Below are 18739 nucleotides of genomic sequence, written 5' to 3'. Positions count from 1 at the left end.
TGGAGGCATTCTGGAGCGTGTGAAATGCTACTGAAGTCCATATTCTAGCTTTCGGAATCGTGGCATGGAGAGGAATCACATAATATGAGACCACTCACTCTACGTCATGAAGGGTTCCTGGGGTTGGTCCAAGATACGGAAGGAAAACTGTGTGTAGAGAAATGTGGATGGACATCGCTGGAGAAATAGAAATTAAGAGTGAAATATTATGTGGGTCTGTTGATGCGTCTAGGTGGTGTGGTAGTGTACGGTTGGGAGTATGCGTGGGTGCTGGTACTAGGGGACCGACTACGTGTGCGTTGATGGTCGCAGTGGTCAGCAAGCAGTAGGGCAGTAGGGCAGTAGGGCATCTTGGTATGCGTGTGATCATTCAGTTTCTTTCTTTCCTCGAGGTGGAAAAGAAAGAAAAGACAAAAGAAAAAAAATGCAGAATGAAAAATCTGGATGATATGCTGGTTAATGTTTTGAAAATATTGATAAGCCAGACGAGACCGAGTAGCAGGTATCAGTAGTTGGAGATGTCGAGCGTCGTGCTAAAGAGGGTATTGGGGTTGAGGAGGGTAAATGGTCGAGGGATCAGTCCTGATGGGGTGCGAATGTTAGGTTTTGAGTGTGGCAGGAGAGGTATGGGAGAGATAGGCAGTAGTAAGTTTTGGAAGTTGAGGGTTTTTGGAGGGCAGACGCAGAGGTATTCTAGCAAGGCGAGGGCTAGGGCGACTGCCGATAGCCATCCAGACTTGAAACGTGATGAAAGATTCAAGAGGCTCTCCAAGGAGGATTTGGAGTATTTTAGAAGCATTCTTTCTGAACAGGAGATATTGGAGGGCAGTGAGGAAGAGGATCTGGCGTTCTACAATGAGGATTGGATGCGCAAATATAGAGGTAATTCGAAGCTAGTGTTGCGGCCAAAAACGACGGAAAGTGTATCCCATATTTTGAAATATTGTCAAGCTAAGCGGTTGGCGGTTGTGCCGCAAGGTGGAAATTCTGGGCTAGTCGGCGGCTCAGTTCCGGTGTTTGATGAGATTATTTTGAATCTTAGTCAGATGAACCGTATTCGAGAGTTTGATGATGTTAGTGGGATACTGAAGTGTGATGCGGGGGTGATTTTGGAGAATGCAGATATGCACCTAGCGGAAAAAGGATTCATATTTCCGTTGGACTTGGGTGCCAAGGGCTCGTGCCACGTTGGGGGGCTAGTGGCGACAAATGCAGGTGGGCTTCGATTCCTTCGTTATGGCTCCTTGCATGGAAATGTAATTGGTCTGGAAGTGGTATTGCCTAACGGGGATATTTTGGATAGCATGCATGGGTTGAGGAAGGATAATACCGGTTACGACCTGAAACAGCTATTTATCGGTTCAGAAGGTACTCTGGGAGTGATAACCGGTGTTTCTATATTGTGTCCCCCAAGACCGTTGGCTTCCAATGTTTGCTTCCTGGGGTTGGATAGTTACGAGTCGGTACAAAAACTGTTCGCTAAGGCAAAGAAGGAGTTGAATGAGATAGTTTCCGCGTTTGAGTTTATGGATCTTGCTTCGCAAAAGTTGGTCAAGGAATATTTGAAAGATGTTCCACACCCGTTGGCTGACGAGCATCCGTTCTACGTGTTGATTGAGACATCTGGTTCAAATAAGGATCACGACGACGAAAAGCTGGAAGGCTTCCTGGAAAGTGCTATGGAACAAGAGTTGGTTACGGATGGTGTTGTTGCTCAGGATGAGACGGAGCTGCGTAACTTATGGAATTGGAGAGAACTGATCCCTGAAGCTACCACCATGGGCGGTGGCGTTGAAAAATACGATGTTTCTTTGCCCTTGAAGGACTTATATTCTTTGGTTGAAGCTGTTTCCTCCCGGTTGGAAAAACATGGTTTATCCAGTATTGACGATCCCTCTAAACCAGTCATTTGCGCCGTTGGTTTCGGCCACGTTGGTGACAACAACTTGCACTTGAATATCCCAAATAGAGAGTACTCGCAAAGGGTTTGGGCTGTCTTGGAGCCTTTTGTTTATGAATTTGTTGCGTCGAAACAAGGTTCTATCAGTGCCGAGCATGGAATTGGTTTGCATAAAAAGAAGTACCTTGGTTATTCCAAAAATGAGCAGGAGATTAAGCTAATGAAACAGTTTAGAAGTCTATTTGACCCAGCGGGAATTTTGAACCCTTACAAGTACGTGTAGCTGGTAGGCCTTATATACTTCGTTTCTGTCTCTACAACTACGACATTTATGTAAACAAGATAGACTATCATATATCATCTATGTACCTCGCATGTATATATTTATACTCTGTATATTGTATTTTGGGTCCGAATAAGGTATGCTAGTTATTGGACGTATCTAGCGTGGCTTTGTTTGGCAAAACTCTCCATTTCTCAGACTCTGCATTGCAACCGATGAAATGTGTCTAAACCTTGCAGACCCAAGAGAAGTGCCTCCATACCACCTAGTCACTATTACAATTACATTTAACAGTTTATTTCGCTCTAACAAACTTAACAATAGTGAACCTGCAGCTGCTTCACCACAGTCAGCACTACCTTGGCAAAGTTGTTCTATTTTAGCAGCCTTCTCAGTCTGTTGTCTATTTCTCTTCCTCGCACCCCCAAGAGCGTCTGCTTCACGTAAAACCCCCGTTCTCCACGCATACATGTGTGGATGAGATGCTTTACCTACGTTCTTATGGCTTTCCACTAGTTCTTTCAACACTTTTGGAACATCATCGGGACTCAAAATTCTACAACACCGGCCTTGGAACCTCGACCGCCGGTCCACAAGAACTTCTGATTCATTCCAAACCCTCATGCTGTACCATCTTCTTAACGAAGAGAGCGCAAACAGAGCCATAAAGAGTTTCACAACCCTTTTTGTACTGTATTTCTTGTGTCTTAGCTCGTTTGATAAATTATTCATGGTCTTCACAGAAAATTCCACTTAACGGTCTCCCTTTTACCTGGATCTTTCGATGGTGTGAAAGAAATTAAACTAAACTTCAAAAAGGTTACGGCAGAGCATTAATACACAAGGAAGAACACAATAAAGGCCTGAATCTGCTAGCAATGATCACCTTTGGTGTTTCAGTACCAGGTAATGGTAAAGATATGGTGTCAGGTTATCGGTTGTTTACTTTCCAAAATGATAAATTGGCCCCTCTACCGGTAATTTTGGACAATGCTACAGACCGAAACGTAATGATTCAAAAGTTTTGTTATTTGAAGCCCAAGGATAGGATCATTACCCCAGAGTGTCAAAATGGTGGTTTAATGGATTCTTCTGATTATTTACTTGTTGCGAAGTCCAATGGAATAATAGAGATATTCAGGGATTACCGATATAAGGTGACACAGGACATAGAGCTAAAGCCGGACTTTATCCTTACTTGTTTGCCGGTAGGACATGATCGCAGCACATTAGATTTGACAATAGCAGGTCTAGAGTTTAAAGATGGTCTTCTTTACTGTTGTACAAAAGATGGGGATTTATATATTTTCATTCTTAATTTGCCCACTGATTACATCCAACTCGAAAATATATATAATCCGATTGGTACGCCTGACGTCTTTGATATCGCAGCGCCCAATATGAGAGATTCCAATAAACTTGAAGAGGGCATTTTATTTGTGTATTCTAAATTTACTGGGCGGACTAAACTACAGCATATATGCTACTATTGTCATCCCATGGGGCAACAAATATCGATATATCCTCAGTTGAAAGTTTTGTATCCGAACATTCCTTATTTCAAGCCATGTATATATGTCAATTTGAAAAAAGAGGTTTCGAACTTCCGGATTAATCCACTGGATAGGTTTAGCTTCATAACCACAGCACCCAGAATTCCTTTGACCATTTACAAAATTCACCTACCTAAGTTGTTTACAGACTTTTTTATAAAGTTTGTGAAACTTAAAAGGACAGTGCTCAAGAGATGTCCTCGAGAGATCCAAGATATTGATGAGGCAAGCACCAGTATCTATAGCTGTAAATTTCTGGATTTCCTACGTTTTGATTTTAGGGGAATACAAACGGATATGGATCCGAGGACCTGGAACTCGTTGATGACGAATGACTATGTTGTTGAACTAACGTACTCTTGTGTCTGGAGACAGCGTCAAGGCAATATTAAGGATGATTTATATATGCTCTTCCACCGTCAGGCGGAAATGTATGATGACGAAAGAGAAAGGCCAACATCAAGAGGAAGTCTGACCGGTTCTACGGATAGTTCAGTCAGGAGTAATTCTTTGCGAAGAAGTATTTGGGAAAGGACCATCGACGCAGCTCCGTGCTACAGTAACTCTGCAACTGATAGGTTCATTAGATGCTTGCGTCAGAATACTTGTCCAGTGGATATTAAAATTGTAAACACTAAGTTAGGTTCGGAGCAGCTCTCGTATTCGAACGTTGAAGACGAACAGGGTAGTAACCGGACCTCATACTTAACAGATGACTATAAAGACATGGATATCATTATATTGGATAAGTTTTTGTGTTTGACAGCGTTTAGGCCAAAGTATATTGATGAGCCGCTAATGAAACTTGATTCATTCCATAGCATACGCGAAGGAAACACTAATTTAGAAGCACAGTGGGCTATAATGAATTTATCCTCCTTTAAGAAATTCTTTATGATAACAAACTCTCTTTGTTTGATATTTGACACCTTTGGAGTGGTTTTGATAGATCGTTTTAAAGTAGTAAACAGTCATGATCTATTAGAAAATGATCCTGAAGCATTTAAGATTATTGATTTTGAAATTGGCTTGATTAATGACATTGCAGTTATCATAACAAACATAGAGAAATGTGAAGAGTGTGATGGTACATATGAAATCGAATTTAACGCAATCGTGACAACCGTTATTGGAACTTTAAGTGTGTTACATGGAGAATTTTACGGTCACGAAAGACTTGGTAAGATGCATTGTCGGGACAAATTGAAGATGACCAAGAAGGACAAGGTTGTAGATCAAATTGTCTTACTAGACTATGAACCATCTAAGAAAAGAACCAGGAAAGAAGAAATGGATGATATTGCAAAACGTTTAAGAGTGGGATCTCCAAATTGAATATTAAAGAAAGAAAGCTTACTAGAATACATAAGGATCAGGGATTAAAAATTCATCTATGTAAACGTAATTAGCACATGATGTTTACACTAATTCAACGTATGGCGGAGGAGGACCCTGGTATTGTTTGGTATCCTGAGTTGCTCCGTCTGCGGCCGCATGATACTGAGAGCTCCCGTGGTATGATACATTCTGTGATGATGCCAAAAGCGAAGTATTCGCCTGTGGTTGCTCCGTAACCAGCGTTATTGGTCTTCTGTATCTCTGTCCTTCCCATGGCTGATCATATTGACTTGAATCTGGATCTGCTCTTATAGGACTGGTGATCATAATGTAATAAATCGCATGGACAATTCCAGGTAGACCACCTAGCAAAGTCAAGACAATATTCAATAGTAGATCAGGTGAATAAGGTCCAGATCGAATGAGTACTGCCACGGGTGGGAGAATAAATGCCATGAGGCAAAGGATCAAATCAGGCACCGTACAGTAACACATATTGATGATTATAATGAGTTTTTGGGTTCGTCAAAAACATCTAAGTAAGGGGTATAAGTGATTGGCACCGGAGAATGGCTATCCGTTTTTATGATTCCGTATCGTGTAGAAAATCTAACTTACATATATATAAAGAAAACTGAAGCTAACAAATCCACTAACGATTTGCGGCCAATAGTCGAAATGCTCGCAACTATCATGATAACGGCCTATTATCTGGAATAAATTTGGTTTCTATAGTTTAACGTGGGGTTTTCTTTTAAGTCATGTGTTTTATACATCTAAAGTTATATTAAACTTCAAAAACGCTAATTCTTAGTCTATATTAATCCTAATAACATTCTTGGAATTAAAATATCCCTTGTAAATACACTTCTATTAATGAGGAGCTCATAACTTAGTAAGAGAAGTCTACATAAATTGTATCCTCAAAGTTTGAACCACTACAGAGGCTTTTTTACATCAGTTTCTCCCGCAAAATGCACTTCCCAAGGCAGATAAATCAAGCTAAAGGATCATTGTACAATAGAGATTCAATACTACTCAGTCCCGAATAGCCAAAGTTGGTCTATTTACGCCAGTAATACGGTTCTGAATATCCATTATAAAACCTGACAAAAATTTAAAATATGTCCTTTCTATATTTATTTATCCAGTTGAAAATTTTTTATAAAACTATGCTATCATAAAAACGATATTTAATCTGCTGTAGAATATTGGTCAGAGTCTCAACATTAACAAAAAGGACCCTAATAGTCATGTCCATCCGCCTGGTAACCCTCAGGGCTTGTAAGCTTGCTAGTAAAAGAGCAGCTCTATCCAGTGCTTTCTTAAGACCTACCATCGCGACCAGAGGCTTTATTAGAACCCCTGTGATTTTTAATGAGCAGGCTAAAAACTTGTCTCAAATATTGAGCGCTGAAATCGACTTGGAGACCAGTGACCAAGTTACCGCACTACCACAGGAACTGTCTGTGTATTTAAACAAGTTCAGCTTTGTTGATGTTTCCAAAAAGGGCCACAACATGGCAGAGCTTGTTAGAAAGAATGGGAATGAAACTGTTCATCTTTCCTTCGATGTTGCTCAAGTTGCTAACGTTCCATATGACCCTAATGTTGTCGAGGATTCTATGAATGGTGAAGAGGAGGCTCCAGAGGAATTTTCTGCTGCTCATGAGAATTTTGCCAATGTTCACATTGTTGTCGTTAAGGAAACCGATAAATCTGCTACCTGCATTGAATTATTGGTAAACTTCCAAGAGGGTGCATTCTATATCGATTCGATCACTCCATTTGAATCCGCGGAGCTTGCTTTGAGTAATTCTGCTGAGGCTGAAGCAAAGAAAGACTTAGTGTACCATGGGCCCCCTTTCTCGAATCTGGATGAATCCTTGCAGGAAGCATTTGAAATTTATTTAGAGTCTAGGGGCATCAACGATGAATTAGTTTCCTTCATCAGTGCTTACTCTGAATGGAAGGAGAACAATGAATATGTGGGTTGGTTGCAGAATATGAAGAACTTCTTCTCCTGATCTTTTCACGCTTTCGTTGGTTCGTTGTTTATTTTATCCCCTCTGTTCCTTCTTATCCTGTAAATAACCATTTTTTTAGTTGAGAATATATACATGAAGGGTATCTAATTTTGTTTAACCAAACCGTAATCTTGGTTATTGCTCCGAAAGTCTATATACAAGTGTGGTTCTGTTTCTATACGATTTCATCAGGTAGTGGCGTATTCAAAATCCTGCTACCTAACTGGATGACTGATTGCTCTTCTTGGGAAATCTGGCTTCCCGACTCAACGAGATCTAGTTCCTTTAACAGCTTCTTCTTAAATCTAAAGAGTAGCCTTCTGAAGTTGAATCTCTGTACTTCAACAGAGTTTTCTGGAAGTGTATCAATAATTGTAAGATCGACGTTTATCTTGTCATGGAAAGCTTTTAGAAACCTGATTGCCTCTAGGTAGATTGATCTTAATTTCTGAATTTCGCTTTTAGAAATTTTTTGTTTCAATAAACCATTGTTGTAACTGGATATGAATGTGTCTATTATAATCTTCCTCCTTTGGAACGTTAGCAAATCCCTTTTGTTGGCCTGATGAATGATTCTCCAGTACGAGTACCATGCGTTGATACCAAGTAACATGTCAGTTCCACTCCTGTAAGAATCGTTTTCAATCAAAAAACAATGCACCAGTTCCATAGTCTTCTCTAATGTTTCCGTGTTTCCATTGACGTACACTCTAGTTAACTGCCTTTCCATGGATTTGTAGACTTGTAGCAAGCTCCTCAAGCTAGATTTGTGTTCACTACTATTGAGTAGTCTAAACATGTTTATATTATATGTAACACAGTCTGTTGGGCTTGTGTTGATTTTCGCTTCCATAACTTTGATGTAACAATCTTCATCTAGGCATTTGGGTCTTTCGTTCGCCAACCTTTCAAAGATGGTGGTTATCGACTCAGACTTATTATTTTTAATTAAGTTTTCCAAAAGTAAATTTGTGATATGAGTGTTCAAACGAAATCTGCTCTTGATGTTCCAATATTTGGGAGTTGGGAGGTTAATTCCTTTTACGATATCGAATGGGCTTTCTATATCCAGGTCAAAGAAGTCCAAAATCATAATTGTTGCACAGCTGGACAAGTGTGAACTTTTGCGCATATTCCAAAGATTGATTAAATAAAATAACAGTTGTGGATCAATGTCTTTTGGGAGTACTTTAGACATGATTTTATCTCCTATAGCAATCGCTTCAATATCATTCTCAATCTTCGTAGCTGCCTGTAATAGTTGGGAAGTTGCAATTTTATCTAGTGTAACACCAGCCGGCTTTAGCTCTAGACACTTAAACACGTATTCTGGATTTTCACATTTCCTGAGACATGATAATGCTGCATTAAATTCTATTTGATTCAAAGTCCCAGCAGTACTTAATGACTCCACAATTTTAAGAACTTGTTTGGCATTTTTCTCAGAGAGAGGTTTTTCCAGCTTCTCCAAACCACTAAACAAGATGGTATGCGTATATTCGTTCGGATGAATGCCCCACTTCTTTCTACAGGTATACAATTCGAGGGAACTGGTCGCATCTTGCATTTCCGTACAATAATGTTTCATTAACGTATTCATTCCAACCCTACCTTTGCTCTTGGCAAGCTTAATTAAAAACAACGCCTTTTCAAGCTGCCCTCTATTACAAAATTTCTGAACATCATGGTTAACCAGCTTCGAATCCCTCAATTGTTCACCAGTAATCCCCAGTACCGTATATATCAATCTTTTGTCTTTGGTCATCTCTAGAAATTTGAAATCTGACTTCGCAGTAGGGCCAATTTTAAATGATCCTAAATCATCGATATTAGTGCCGTAGTGCTTCTTAAGCACATGAGCCGCCTGCTGACTAGAATAACCTGTTTTCTGCAAAGACTTTAGCTTAACTCTCTTCTTCTCTTTAACCTTCTCAAGCTCCTGTTTTGTCTTTCTAACCAGTCTTTGGGATTTTTGCAACTCTTCTAATTTAAACTTTAAGTTAGATCTATAAATGAATGAACCCAAATGGAACTGTCGAGTCCCCAATATAGACAGCATTTTTATCTGTCTATATTTTATTGTTTAATGTTTATGCAATGATGTCTGCTATTTTTAAAACTTCGAAAATTTGTGTTGAACATTAGGGCCTACAGAATACTATATAATAGCTAGTCGAAAGTGCATATGGAGAAACCAGCCAAAAACAAAAGGCAGTGTTCTATATCATGGATAAATATGAACTACTTATTGCAATAGAACGGATTGCATTTTCCTGGAATGAGATTCCTCATAGAGATTTGGAACTTCAGAAGCTATTGATTAGACTGAGCGAAGCAAATATAAAGCTCTTTGACTCTCCCCATAATTCCCTTTTCCTTTCAGGTATAACAGATGAAACCAGGAGTTTAAATTGTGTCTCCCGTGATGCGGATAAATCTGGAGATATAGAATCGCTTATATTACAAGAAGGATTAGCTCATCATTATTCAAATGCCATTACACTGATAGAGTCTTCAAATTTAAACATGATGGGCTATGTACATAAGTGTAGGCGGGTAATGAGGCTACATATACTGGCAAGCGGATACCAAAATGTTCTTGACGTAGAATCACGGCTTAGAACGTTTTTGAGGACGAGAGTGATGCCGGATAACTCATTTGATGATTCAGAACTTATTATAGAATGCAAGTTATTGTCATTTGTCGCTCTATTTTTGCAAGGTGAATATTTTAATGCAGTCCATTATTTTATTAATCTATTCAACGAATGCCCTAACTTGATGGATTATTTATCAGCTTCAGAAAAATTTGGCGACACTTTTATCTCAAAATCCGAGTACGATCTCATAATTATTATCTGTCTACTTACGTCAATTCCATTAGACAATTACACAGACTTTGTCACGATTGATGATATTCGGCCGTTGTTCGAAAGAATTCCATTATTGATTCGTTGTTTGAATTTATTGATAAATACCAAGTACCATGATTTTTTTGTTATATGGCAAGGAACGATTCAGCAGCAGGCTTGCAGTAGTTTCATCATTTTCCCTAGATGGGCACGAATAAATTCCTTAATGAGATGCAAGATATTATTTTTATACTTGAGGATTTCAAAGATGATCAATTTATCTTATTTGTCAAAGACCTTAGGCATTAAATATGAAGCAGTCATAGAAGATCTTCCTAGAATAATCCAATGTTGTAAATTAAATTTTACTATTGAGGGAGATCTAGTATATTACAATCAAAAAGAGTCAATGGATGAGATACTTGATGGAGTTGAGCAGGTTCATGAAAAAATAGAAGACAAAATATCAACTATGAAATCAAAAAATGAAGCAATTAGAGATTTTATCCAACGTGCATTCAAGGAACATGAAGAGGGTTCCGCTTCGAAGGAACAGAAGATGGATGCCGGAGAACTACACGAACAAAGCGATGACCAAGAATACAAAGAAGAAGATCTTGGAATGGAAGAATAACTATTTACACAGATTGTCTTCTAATATTTAGTGAATAGTGCGTTATTCAAGGTAATCAACTTCTAAAGGAGATACCACATCTTCGTTAGGCTGGGTTGACACGCCGTTTTGCACGATGCTTTCAATATCCACGATCTCTTTGGCAGCCTCAACACTCAAGTTTCTGTAGCTATCTAGATCGATTGCAATATTATCTTCGATCCGAATACCAATATTTCTGAAATACTCAGGATATTCAGAACTATCTGGTACATACAAACCAGGCTCAATTGTAATGACTTGTCCCTCTTTTAACGGTTGGTATCTACTTATCTCAGGAACATCGTGTACATCCAATCCCAAATTGTGGCCGATATAATGGGGATATAATCTTGTTATATCTGATTGGCGCAATGAGGGTAAACCTATATTTGCCAACTCTTGCTTCATAAACTCCATACTCTTTTGGTGAATTTGATGTAACGAGTATCCTTTGTTAGCAAAACACAAATCAACACATCTGCGTTGGACAGCTAAGACTGCTTCATAGAGATCTCTTTGGGGTTCAGTGAACTTTCCATTAACGGGCCAAGTTCTGGATATATCAGCACAGTAACCGCCAATTGAACCTGCGGCGTCAACGAGAACCATCTCATCGTCATACATAACGTCATCATTCCTGGTATAATGAATGCACAGGGCGTTCGCTCCTGCACCAATGACAGGCACATAAGCTGGTTTTTCACATCCCCCAGATATAAATTTATATTCTAAAAAGGCATTCAATGTTCTCTCGTTGCGAAACCTCTTAGCGTACGCTTGGTTGAATGCCCTACCAGATATTTGACCAGCTCTTCTAATCAATCTGATCTCGGCGGGTGATTTTATGCTGCGAAGTTGAGCAAGTATTGGCTTCAGTTCTTTGACCCCTCCCTTACGTACATAGTTTTTTAGAATATCCATAATGGTTTTGGTACCCGTCGGCTGTGAAGAAGGTAAGAAGAAATTGGTGAATCCGACTGAGTCAGAACTCTCATCCTCTATAACAGGTACATCAAAGTATACCGTTTCATTTCTCTTAATTATCTTCGACAGGTATGAGGTCGAATCAGATACATCTGTTGCTGAATCTGCGTTGAATATTTCACAGGCTCCAACAGGCCCAGTACGGAAACCATCCCACTGCTCAGTGGCAGGGTCTGTGGGCGGTACAATCATATGGAAAACAACATCATCGATATTTGAAGTCGGCTTCTCCAGAACAAGAACTGAGTCAGGTTCATTCCATCCTGATAGGTAGAACAAATCATTATTCTGCTGAAACTTGTAGAAAACAGGACCAGATGCATATTTCAATTGTGCTCCAACAACAATGGCACAACTTTTTACCGGTAAATTCGACATTAGCTTGCTTCGTCTATCAAAATACTCCATTGCAGTAATTCCAGGAGTAAGCTCCCCATGTTTCAACAAGTTCGGCCTATTTTCATGTAAAGGTTGCCCTGCATTTATTGAAACAGGCGCTCGATTAAGCCATAGTTTGTTGTATAGAGAAGGCTTCATTGAAGAAAACAACCTGTGTTTATGCTCAAGTCTTTTGACAACGTTAAATTTGGTTACAAACATCAAAGAAATGTCGAGAGTTTAAAAATAGGTATCTATTTTATGGTTAGCTATGTTTTAGTACTTGTCCCAAGAGATATAAAATTTTGAAAGCCGTTTTATTTTTTATCGGTCTCACCTTATTTCATGGCAAGCCTTCCAGGGTTTTTAGTTGTATTTAAGTGGACGACCAAAGTGCCAAGATTGTTTGTTCACCAAGCGCTTTTTAATGTTTTTTTAGACACACTGATCTTTCTCACCTTGTGTGGTATTTCATTGATAGTGTCATTATGAGAGTTATCAGAGATATGAATGTTTTTACGTTTCATCGTTGGAATAGGATCTAGAGTGTCATCGATGGCTAGAGAACTAAAGTTAATCGATGAATGCAGTGTTCCGGAATGGCGCTTGTTTCTATTCAAGTGATTTAAAGAACGTCTGATAGCTGAAGTCCATGCGTACACTTGTTCTGCGGAAGTTGGAACGGGTTCAGTGTAGCATTTTTGAGCATTCTTGGAACTCATAACGATGGTGAATACATATCTGCCAGGATTTAGGGGCCCGGAAGACAAAACAATGCCTTCATTTTGAATATCGATGAAGGCAGATTCTTTTATGAATTCTCCTTTTGAGTTTGTTTTTCGGTCCTCATCCACCAGGATTATATCATCCTGTATGAGAATGGAGAGTGCCTGGTTTAACAGTGTGGTGGTTGCCTGACTCGTGTCTCCATCGAACAAATTTTGTTGCAAAGAATGATCAGACATACCCAAATTTGGCGTTGTCTTCAAGTAACGATAAAGCCGTCTTAATACCATTAGCGTCTTGAACTCTCTTGATTCTAGATCAAAGTTTGGTTTTTCTTCCATCAGGCACGAAATACAATGTTCAATGTTGGGGGTTTTGTTATTCCCATAGCATAAACCGTGGACCTCTCTCTTGCAAGAGCTGCATCGCTTTGTGAAACTAGCTACGGAACATGGCATACCACATTCACACGCGAGCTTATTATCTTTATTGTCGGTATACAAGGCTTGAGTCGGACAAATATTTCCCGGTGAAGAATTCAAGTAGTTCTGTAACATATTAGTAGTTTGGCTATTGAACCGCACAGAACCAAGACTGTCTACTTTCAATTCAATTGGTTGGTTAAGTAACTCAAAGGGATCTACAGTTTTCGTGTTTGGATTTTCACGTTCTTGAATATCCATATCGACCAGCGATAATACTTTGATTCCCAGTTTATGGTGGTGTGTATTCAAAACGCCCACGGAGACAGTATCCATATCAGTACTATCTGGAATCTTAATGGTTGGCTTTGGATCCAAAGACGCTTCCTTAAAAAACCGGGGTTGGTACTCTGCTGGAGTAGTATCGTTAAACAACAACCTCATTGTTAGATATCTTTCCCTAGGCAATGGATCTAGCGACTGCGTAATAATTATAAACCTCCTCATAAGCTGTTGCATCATTTTCCTAGAGTCCAGAAGAGATATAGACTCTTCCTGATCATTTATCCGCAACGTGACACTCGTAGCAGTGGGATAATCAATCGAGAAAACATAGCTCTCCAACAAGTCATTAGGGTTCTTTCTGTCCGTAAAAATCCCTAGACAGATCGCCTTCAGGTACCTCATCTTAACAGCAATAAACACACCCTTCTCTAACCAGTCCAAAAACAGATCTGCCTCTTCAGACTTCCCGCGTACCAAAGTCTTAATTTTAATACTCGGCGCATTAGCCTTATCGTAAGTCTTATTGCACTTCTCAGGTACAAACTTCTGGTCAACAAAAGACTCATCAGGAAATAACCCTCTTAAAAATGCCAAACATCCAAACGACATAGTTAGCATTGTTTGAATCAACTTCTGTGATTGCTCCGTGCTTATAACTGTTCTAGTTTTTGTTATCTGCTTAATTTGCTGGACAGTGGACATCTTGGATCGTTTTACTGCTCTATACTATTTATTATTTCAATATTAAGAATGAATAATTCCTTTAAATGAGTATTATTTATTAGTTGCCACCAATAGTGTCAGATATCTTAAACCTTTTTATATACGCGTGACACGGAATTAGCCGCCAACAATTAACCGGGTAACAGCAAATAAATGGTGTACGGATGCTCTGACAACTTACTCGGGCCGTATTCCATGCGCCAGACAGCTCTTTGTATGCATAGTGGCGTATATACTCAATCTAGTGCTTCAAGTTCATTAATATAACAAGAAAGTACATCACATGGGGTGGCATAAAAGCCACTACTTCCTCCCATGTTGATCTCTGTTCTAGGTCAGAAGAAAATGGTATTTATACGGCCTACACATATGTATATATATACTTCCTTCGCCGCCTGTAACAACCATGTATTCCTTGCCTAAACTAAAATAATTCAATACGCCTTCTAAGAATAAAAAACTGGCAATAGTTTCTGTCACCGTTTACTACAATCGAAATACTGAATTGTTACTACGCACATCTTGTATTCTCGACTCCCTCATGCGTAGAGCAGCTGTACCAACGCTCTCCGACCAAGCAAGTCCAATAAAGAAGTATGAGCATCCGAAATTTCCACTTATGCTCGAGGAAATAGTCGAATATGGAAAATAGTACACATATATGAATGCTCTGATCCCGAAATCGATTGTTTTTTAAAGTTGCCGGAGCGGAGTTACCTTATTGTTATATAGCTCGAGAGTCTTTCTGCAGTAACAATTTCTGACAGGCACTATACTAAATCATACGTTAAAACAATCTAGAAAATAATCCGAACATTGCACACAAAAGATAAATTAACTGTATGCTAAGCTCTCTCAATATATAGATTAAGGTTCCAACCATGCATTATACAATACTTCGAATTGTTCAAATGTTCATAGCGATGACCCGAGTGGGCTATTAAGCTGATAATTCAGGGGCCCGTCTGTGTCTGCCTGTCCCCTACTCGAGCCCCTCATTTTTGTAGTAGTCTGGCTCGAACACGAAAAAGCAACTAGAATAGCCTTCTTAAGAATAGTCTGAAGGAAGCAAATACGAAAAGATCGATACAGAAAGTAGTAGTAGTGGTGGTGGTGTCAACTAGATTGATTAACAACTAGTATTTAAAAGCAGAGTTGTCGTATAAAACACATCTGTGTAATTCGAGAGTTCTTTGGCCCCTGAAGTTTTTACCCAGTATATTAAATATATTATAACACTATCAGTTCCCGGGTATAATTAATTCCATTACTTCTTCATATATCATTTTAACACTTGTGCTGTGCTATTATTGATCGCTAATTTGCTATTTGAGTTGCTGGCTATATTATTTTCATTTTCATTCAGACAAGAGGTTTACGTTATAACATGGCTGAATCATTATCATCACCGCCTTCTTGTGCGAGAGATGTGTCGTCCACAATGTCATTATATGATAATTCGATTTCCGATACTGCTACAGATAATATATCCACGAGGGCGGTCTATGAGACCAGCATAGCGGACGAGGATCCGCTGTTTCGGCCTGTGTCCAGGCCTCTTTCTCGTTCTAGTATAAATTCAGGCTTGTCGATGATTGCGACAAAGGACGGAGTTGAGGGAAGGAGAGTTCCGAGGTATGGGATTCCACAATATTCACTAAACTTGCTGAACACGATGAACAGCCAGAACCACTGGAAGAAGTCACATGGAGATGATTTGACTAGGGATTGCTTGAGTGGACCACCAATGACTTTAAAAGAGAAGATGCGGTTGCTGACTAACGACAGAACTTCCAGGAATAGCAGTAATGAGTCTACGGACTCTTTTGAAGAGCAGGCACAGAACGAAAGCATAATGCTTTCGTCCAGCCGCAACCACCTATTTCTACCTAGGATGCATTCAGAACTAGAGAGTAATTCGAGCACCCTTGGGGACGACCCGTCGTATTTATACGAGATGGGAGGTACTCAACCTGCTCTTAGCGTCACTGATAGTGACAGAGAGGGTGGATTTTCGTATATTCCAACGTCGAATTAGTGGTGCAGTGTAGATCAAGACAGCAGACAGTGGGTTTTGGTGTATAAATGTGTGTTTTCTTTAAGTAGCAAGATTTTTTTGTAGGTGTGTGTAATGGAATGGCGTTTGCCATTTTTGTCCAAAGTTCACGTTTTTTTATACAGAGTCGATTTAAATTTAGCTTCTTACTCTTATCTTTGGATTATGTGGTTTATTCATGCATAGTTTGGCGGTCTGAAAATGAGGCTTTAACTGTAACATGCCTATGATTCTTCTCTATCGTTGGGCTTAGGATTCGCGTTCATCCGCAATTTTGGTGCAACCTTGGTTGGCTATTACATTCAGAAAACGGTAGAACTAAATAAAAAAGAATTAAATGCAAATAAAACCTAAATCACTGTTGCATATGATCTACGTTAAGCTCAAAGAATCCTTTACGTATTATATATCTGTGTTGAGAGCCTATATAACATGTCTAAAAGGTCTTCGCATAATTTTTTGCTTAGCCGGTTAGATTCCCGACATGTCTGAAAGAAAATTATCTGTAGATGGAATGCGTTCAGTAACATATCTATATATTTATGTATCTATATACATAAATGTATACTTGTATTCTCGCATTAAAAGGTTGACGCGTAGTTTGAACTAACAATAATTGAAGTAAGATGAAGTATCGAGCAACAATGGTTAAATTTCCATATAAGAAATTCGTCACAACTTACAGCCGAGGACAATTACAGCCTTTAAGGTTCACTCGAAATATCACAGTTCGTCAGTACTCCAATGAACCCAATGAAGTGTTTACAAAGTTGTCTGATGAGAATGATCCTCAAAGAGACTCTTTTTTCAAGTACTCTTGGGGGACTTGGTTAAAAAACAACAGACAAGAGCAGGAGAGGAGAGTTACTAGATTCTCTATTGAGGGATTAAATGCTGTATTGGAAGATTTATATGAGCAATCAAAGAACTCTTCGAAGAACGTGCAGGTGGATTCAATTCCGCCTCCTTCCTATAATTCTAATTTGACTGTATCATTGCCTCATAATAATACTGAAGAAGTTTTGCAGGTTGTGAATCTAAAAGAGAAGATCAAAGTGACATCTCTAGCTAGTATTCACGAAGGGAAACACCACCGGATTTATAAAGTTGATACTAACGCTGGTAAGTCGTTTATTTTGAGGATTCCATATCCGTTGGATAATGAAAATACTATTGCTCACCGTTTGAAGAGTGAAGTAGCTACCATGGACTTTCTTGATTTAAAGCTGGGGCTAAAAGTTCCAAAAGTCAATTGTTTTGGGGTTAACAGTCTAAACCCGATAAGACAGCCATTTATTCTTCAAGAGTATATTGATGGGCAACTGCTGATCAGAAATTGGGCTCCGTTGGAAGATGATTCACCTGATGGGGAGTCTCACAAGCATAAATTGAACACTGTGATTGACCCTATTTCTAAATTCCAGGCCGCCATTGCTAAAATGGAGTTTACAGCGTTTGGTAGTTTGTACTTTGCAAAGGATCAACAGGATTCAAAGCTGCTTCCTTACAATGGTGAGTCCAACCCAAGCTTAATAAGCAGATGGAGAATTGGACCAACTGTAGAAAGATGTTTTTGGCGGAAGAAAAGTGCATTAAAATTTGAAGAACAGAAAAAGTACCTAGGGCCATGGGATATTTCAAAACCTCTAGATATAGTTAGGGACATTTCCATCCTTGAATTGGAGAATGCCAAGGCACGTTTAGCTTTGGGGCAAGCAGGAGCATCCCCAGAAGCTCATGTACAAGAACATGTGTTGAAAAGTCAAATTTCAAGCTTTGACAACTTGTCCAAGCTGACCCCTACTTTAATAAATCTGAATACAAAGGCAGTCCCCAATATTGAGGAGCTTTTGAAACCTCGGTTGTTCCATCCAGATCTGGACCCAATGAATGTTATATTGAACAAGAATGATAACGATACACCTTATTTATTAGACTTCGAAGGGGCCTCACTGAAGCCATATATTCTGCAAAATAATCCACAGTTTATTGCTTATGATGGTCCGAAGATCTACAATTTAGAAACTGATGTTGAAAAGTATAAGACTTTAAGTTCTGATGAAAAATCACAATATGAATTCATGTACAAACGTACAAGAAATCAATATTTATGGGAATTGGCATTTAATTCAAACTCTAAGATTTTAATATCAAGTGTCGCACCTCCAATCAAACTTCTAAGAAGACCTTATATTGCTGCTATAGAACGTAAAACTGATGAAGAATATTTATTGCTTGATGAATCCATGGTCCAGTTGAAAGAAGTTTGGGATATCTTTTTCAAAAGCAGCTTAGTTTCAAATAAACAGTTCCCACTAGAGTTTTCAGAAGCTTGGCTAACGAAGCATGCTGAAGATTTGAACAAATATCATGAAAGACTACTTGTTGAACCATTTGCTGCAACCCAAGGATGGCTTCCTCAAGATATGTTTGACAATTTAGTTAAATCAGGTATCTTAGTCAAGGAGGATAATGGCGACTACTCAATTAAACAGCAGACATCTGTTTGAATATTTTTTGCATGTAAATATGTAGCAGATTTCATACTACTTGCGTT

At 39.0% G+C, this 18739-nt stretch overlaps 11 protein-coding genes across 11 annotated transcripts; 6 read left to right on the top strand and 5 right to left on the bottom strand.

Annotated features, from left to right (window-relative positions):
* Window positions 1–518: 518 nt before the first annotated feature.
* DLD2 (D-lactate dehydrogenase) lies at window positions 519–2183 on the top strand (the record flags this gene model as incomplete). Its single annotated transcript, XM_003648099.1, has 1 exon — window positions 519–2183. The coding sequence occupies one exon, from the start codon at window positions 519–521 to the stop codon at window positions 2181–2183; it is 1665 nt and encodes a 554-aa protein (XP_003648147.1).
* Window positions 2184–2342: 159 nt separating this feature from the next.
* Ecym_8033 (uncharacterized protein) lies at window positions 2343–2915 on the bottom strand (the record flags this gene model as incomplete). Its single annotated transcript, XM_003648098.1, has 1 exon — window positions 2343–2915. The coding sequence occupies one exon, from the start codon at window positions 2913–2915 to the stop codon at window positions 2343–2345; it is 573 nt and encodes a 190-aa protein (XP_003648146.1).
* A 146-nt stretch (window positions 2916–3061) lies between these two features.
* GID12 (Gid12p) lies at window positions 3062–5071 on the top strand (the record flags this gene model as incomplete). Its single annotated transcript, XM_003648097.1, has 1 exon — window positions 3062–5071. The coding sequence occupies one exon, from the start codon at window positions 3062–3064 to the stop codon at window positions 5069–5071; it is 2010 nt and encodes a 669-aa protein (XP_003648145.1).
* An 84-nt stretch (window positions 5072–5155) lies between these two features.
* Window positions 5156–5569, bottom strand: SNA4 (Sna4p; the record flags this gene model as incomplete). Its single annotated transcript, XM_003648096.1, has 1 exon — window positions 5156–5569. The coding sequence occupies one exon, from the start codon at window positions 5567–5569 to the stop codon at window positions 5156–5158; it is 414 nt and encodes a 137-aa protein (XP_003648144.1).
* Window positions 5570–6327: 758 nt separating this feature from the next.
* Window positions 6328–7101, top strand: MAM33 (Mam33p; the record flags this gene model as incomplete). Its single annotated transcript, XM_003648095.1, has 1 exon — window positions 6328–7101. The coding sequence occupies one exon, from the start codon at window positions 6328–6330 to the stop codon at window positions 7099–7101; it is 774 nt and encodes a 257-aa protein (XP_003648143.1).
* Window positions 7102–7276: 175 nt separating this feature from the next.
* Window positions 7277–9160, bottom strand: MRX1 (Mrx1p; the record flags this gene model as incomplete). The annotated part of the gene is made up of 1 exon (XM_003648094.1): window positions 7277–9160. One exon carries the CDS (start codon window positions 9158–9160, stop codon window positions 7277–7279), a length of 1884 nt encoding a protein of 627 aa, XP_003648142.1.
* Window positions 9161–9327: 167 nt separating this feature from the next.
* PCI8 (Pci8p) lies at window positions 9328–10587 on the top strand (the record flags this gene model as incomplete). Its single annotated transcript, XM_003648093.1, has 1 exon — window positions 9328–10587. The coding sequence occupies one exon, from the start codon at window positions 9328–9330 to the stop codon at window positions 10585–10587; it is 1260 nt and encodes a 419-aa protein (XP_003648141.1).
* A 42-nt stretch (window positions 10588–10629) lies between these two features.
* ICP55 (aminopeptidase) lies at window positions 10630–12192 on the bottom strand (the record flags this gene model as incomplete). The annotated part of the gene is made up of 1 exon (XM_003648092.1): window positions 10630–12192. The coding sequence occupies one exon, from the start codon at window positions 12190–12192 to the stop codon at window positions 10630–10632; it is 1563 nt and encodes a 520-aa protein (XP_003648140.1).
* Window positions 12193–12380: 188 nt separating this feature from the next.
* Window positions 12381–14105, bottom strand: HOP1 (Hop1p; the record flags this gene model as incomplete). Its single annotated transcript, XM_003648091.1, has 1 exon — window positions 12381–14105. The coding sequence occupies one exon, from the start codon at window positions 14103–14105 to the stop codon at window positions 12381–12383; it is 1725 nt and encodes a 574-aa protein (XP_003648139.1).
* A 1408-nt stretch (window positions 14106–15513) lies between these two features.
* Window positions 15514–16164, top strand: Ecym_8025 (uncharacterized protein; the record flags this gene model as incomplete). Its single annotated transcript, XM_003648090.1, has 1 exon — window positions 15514–16164. The coding sequence occupies one exon, from the start codon at window positions 15514–15516 to the stop codon at window positions 16162–16164; it is 651 nt and encodes a 216-aa protein (XP_003648138.1).
* Window positions 16165–16808: 644 nt separating this feature from the next.
* On the top strand, window positions 16809–18692 carry AIM9 (Aim9p; the record flags this gene model as incomplete). The annotated part of the gene is made up of 1 exon (XM_003648089.1): window positions 16809–18692. One exon carries the CDS (start codon window positions 16809–16811, stop codon window positions 18690–18692), a length of 1884 nt encoding a protein of 627 aa, XP_003648137.1.
* Between the last annotated feature and the right edge of the window lie 47 nt (window positions 18693–18739).

This window comes from Eremothecium cymbalariae, chromosome 8, assembly GCF_000235365.1.
Source record: "Eremothecium cymbalariae DBVPG#7215 chromosome 8, complete sequence".
NCBI lineage: Eukaryota > Fungi > Ascomycota > Saccharomycetes > Saccharomycetales > Saccharomycetaceae > Eremothecium > Eremothecium cymbalariae.
The sequence above is the reverse complement of the archived record's forward strand: the minus strand, read 5'-3'. Positions and strand labels throughout refer to the sequence as shown.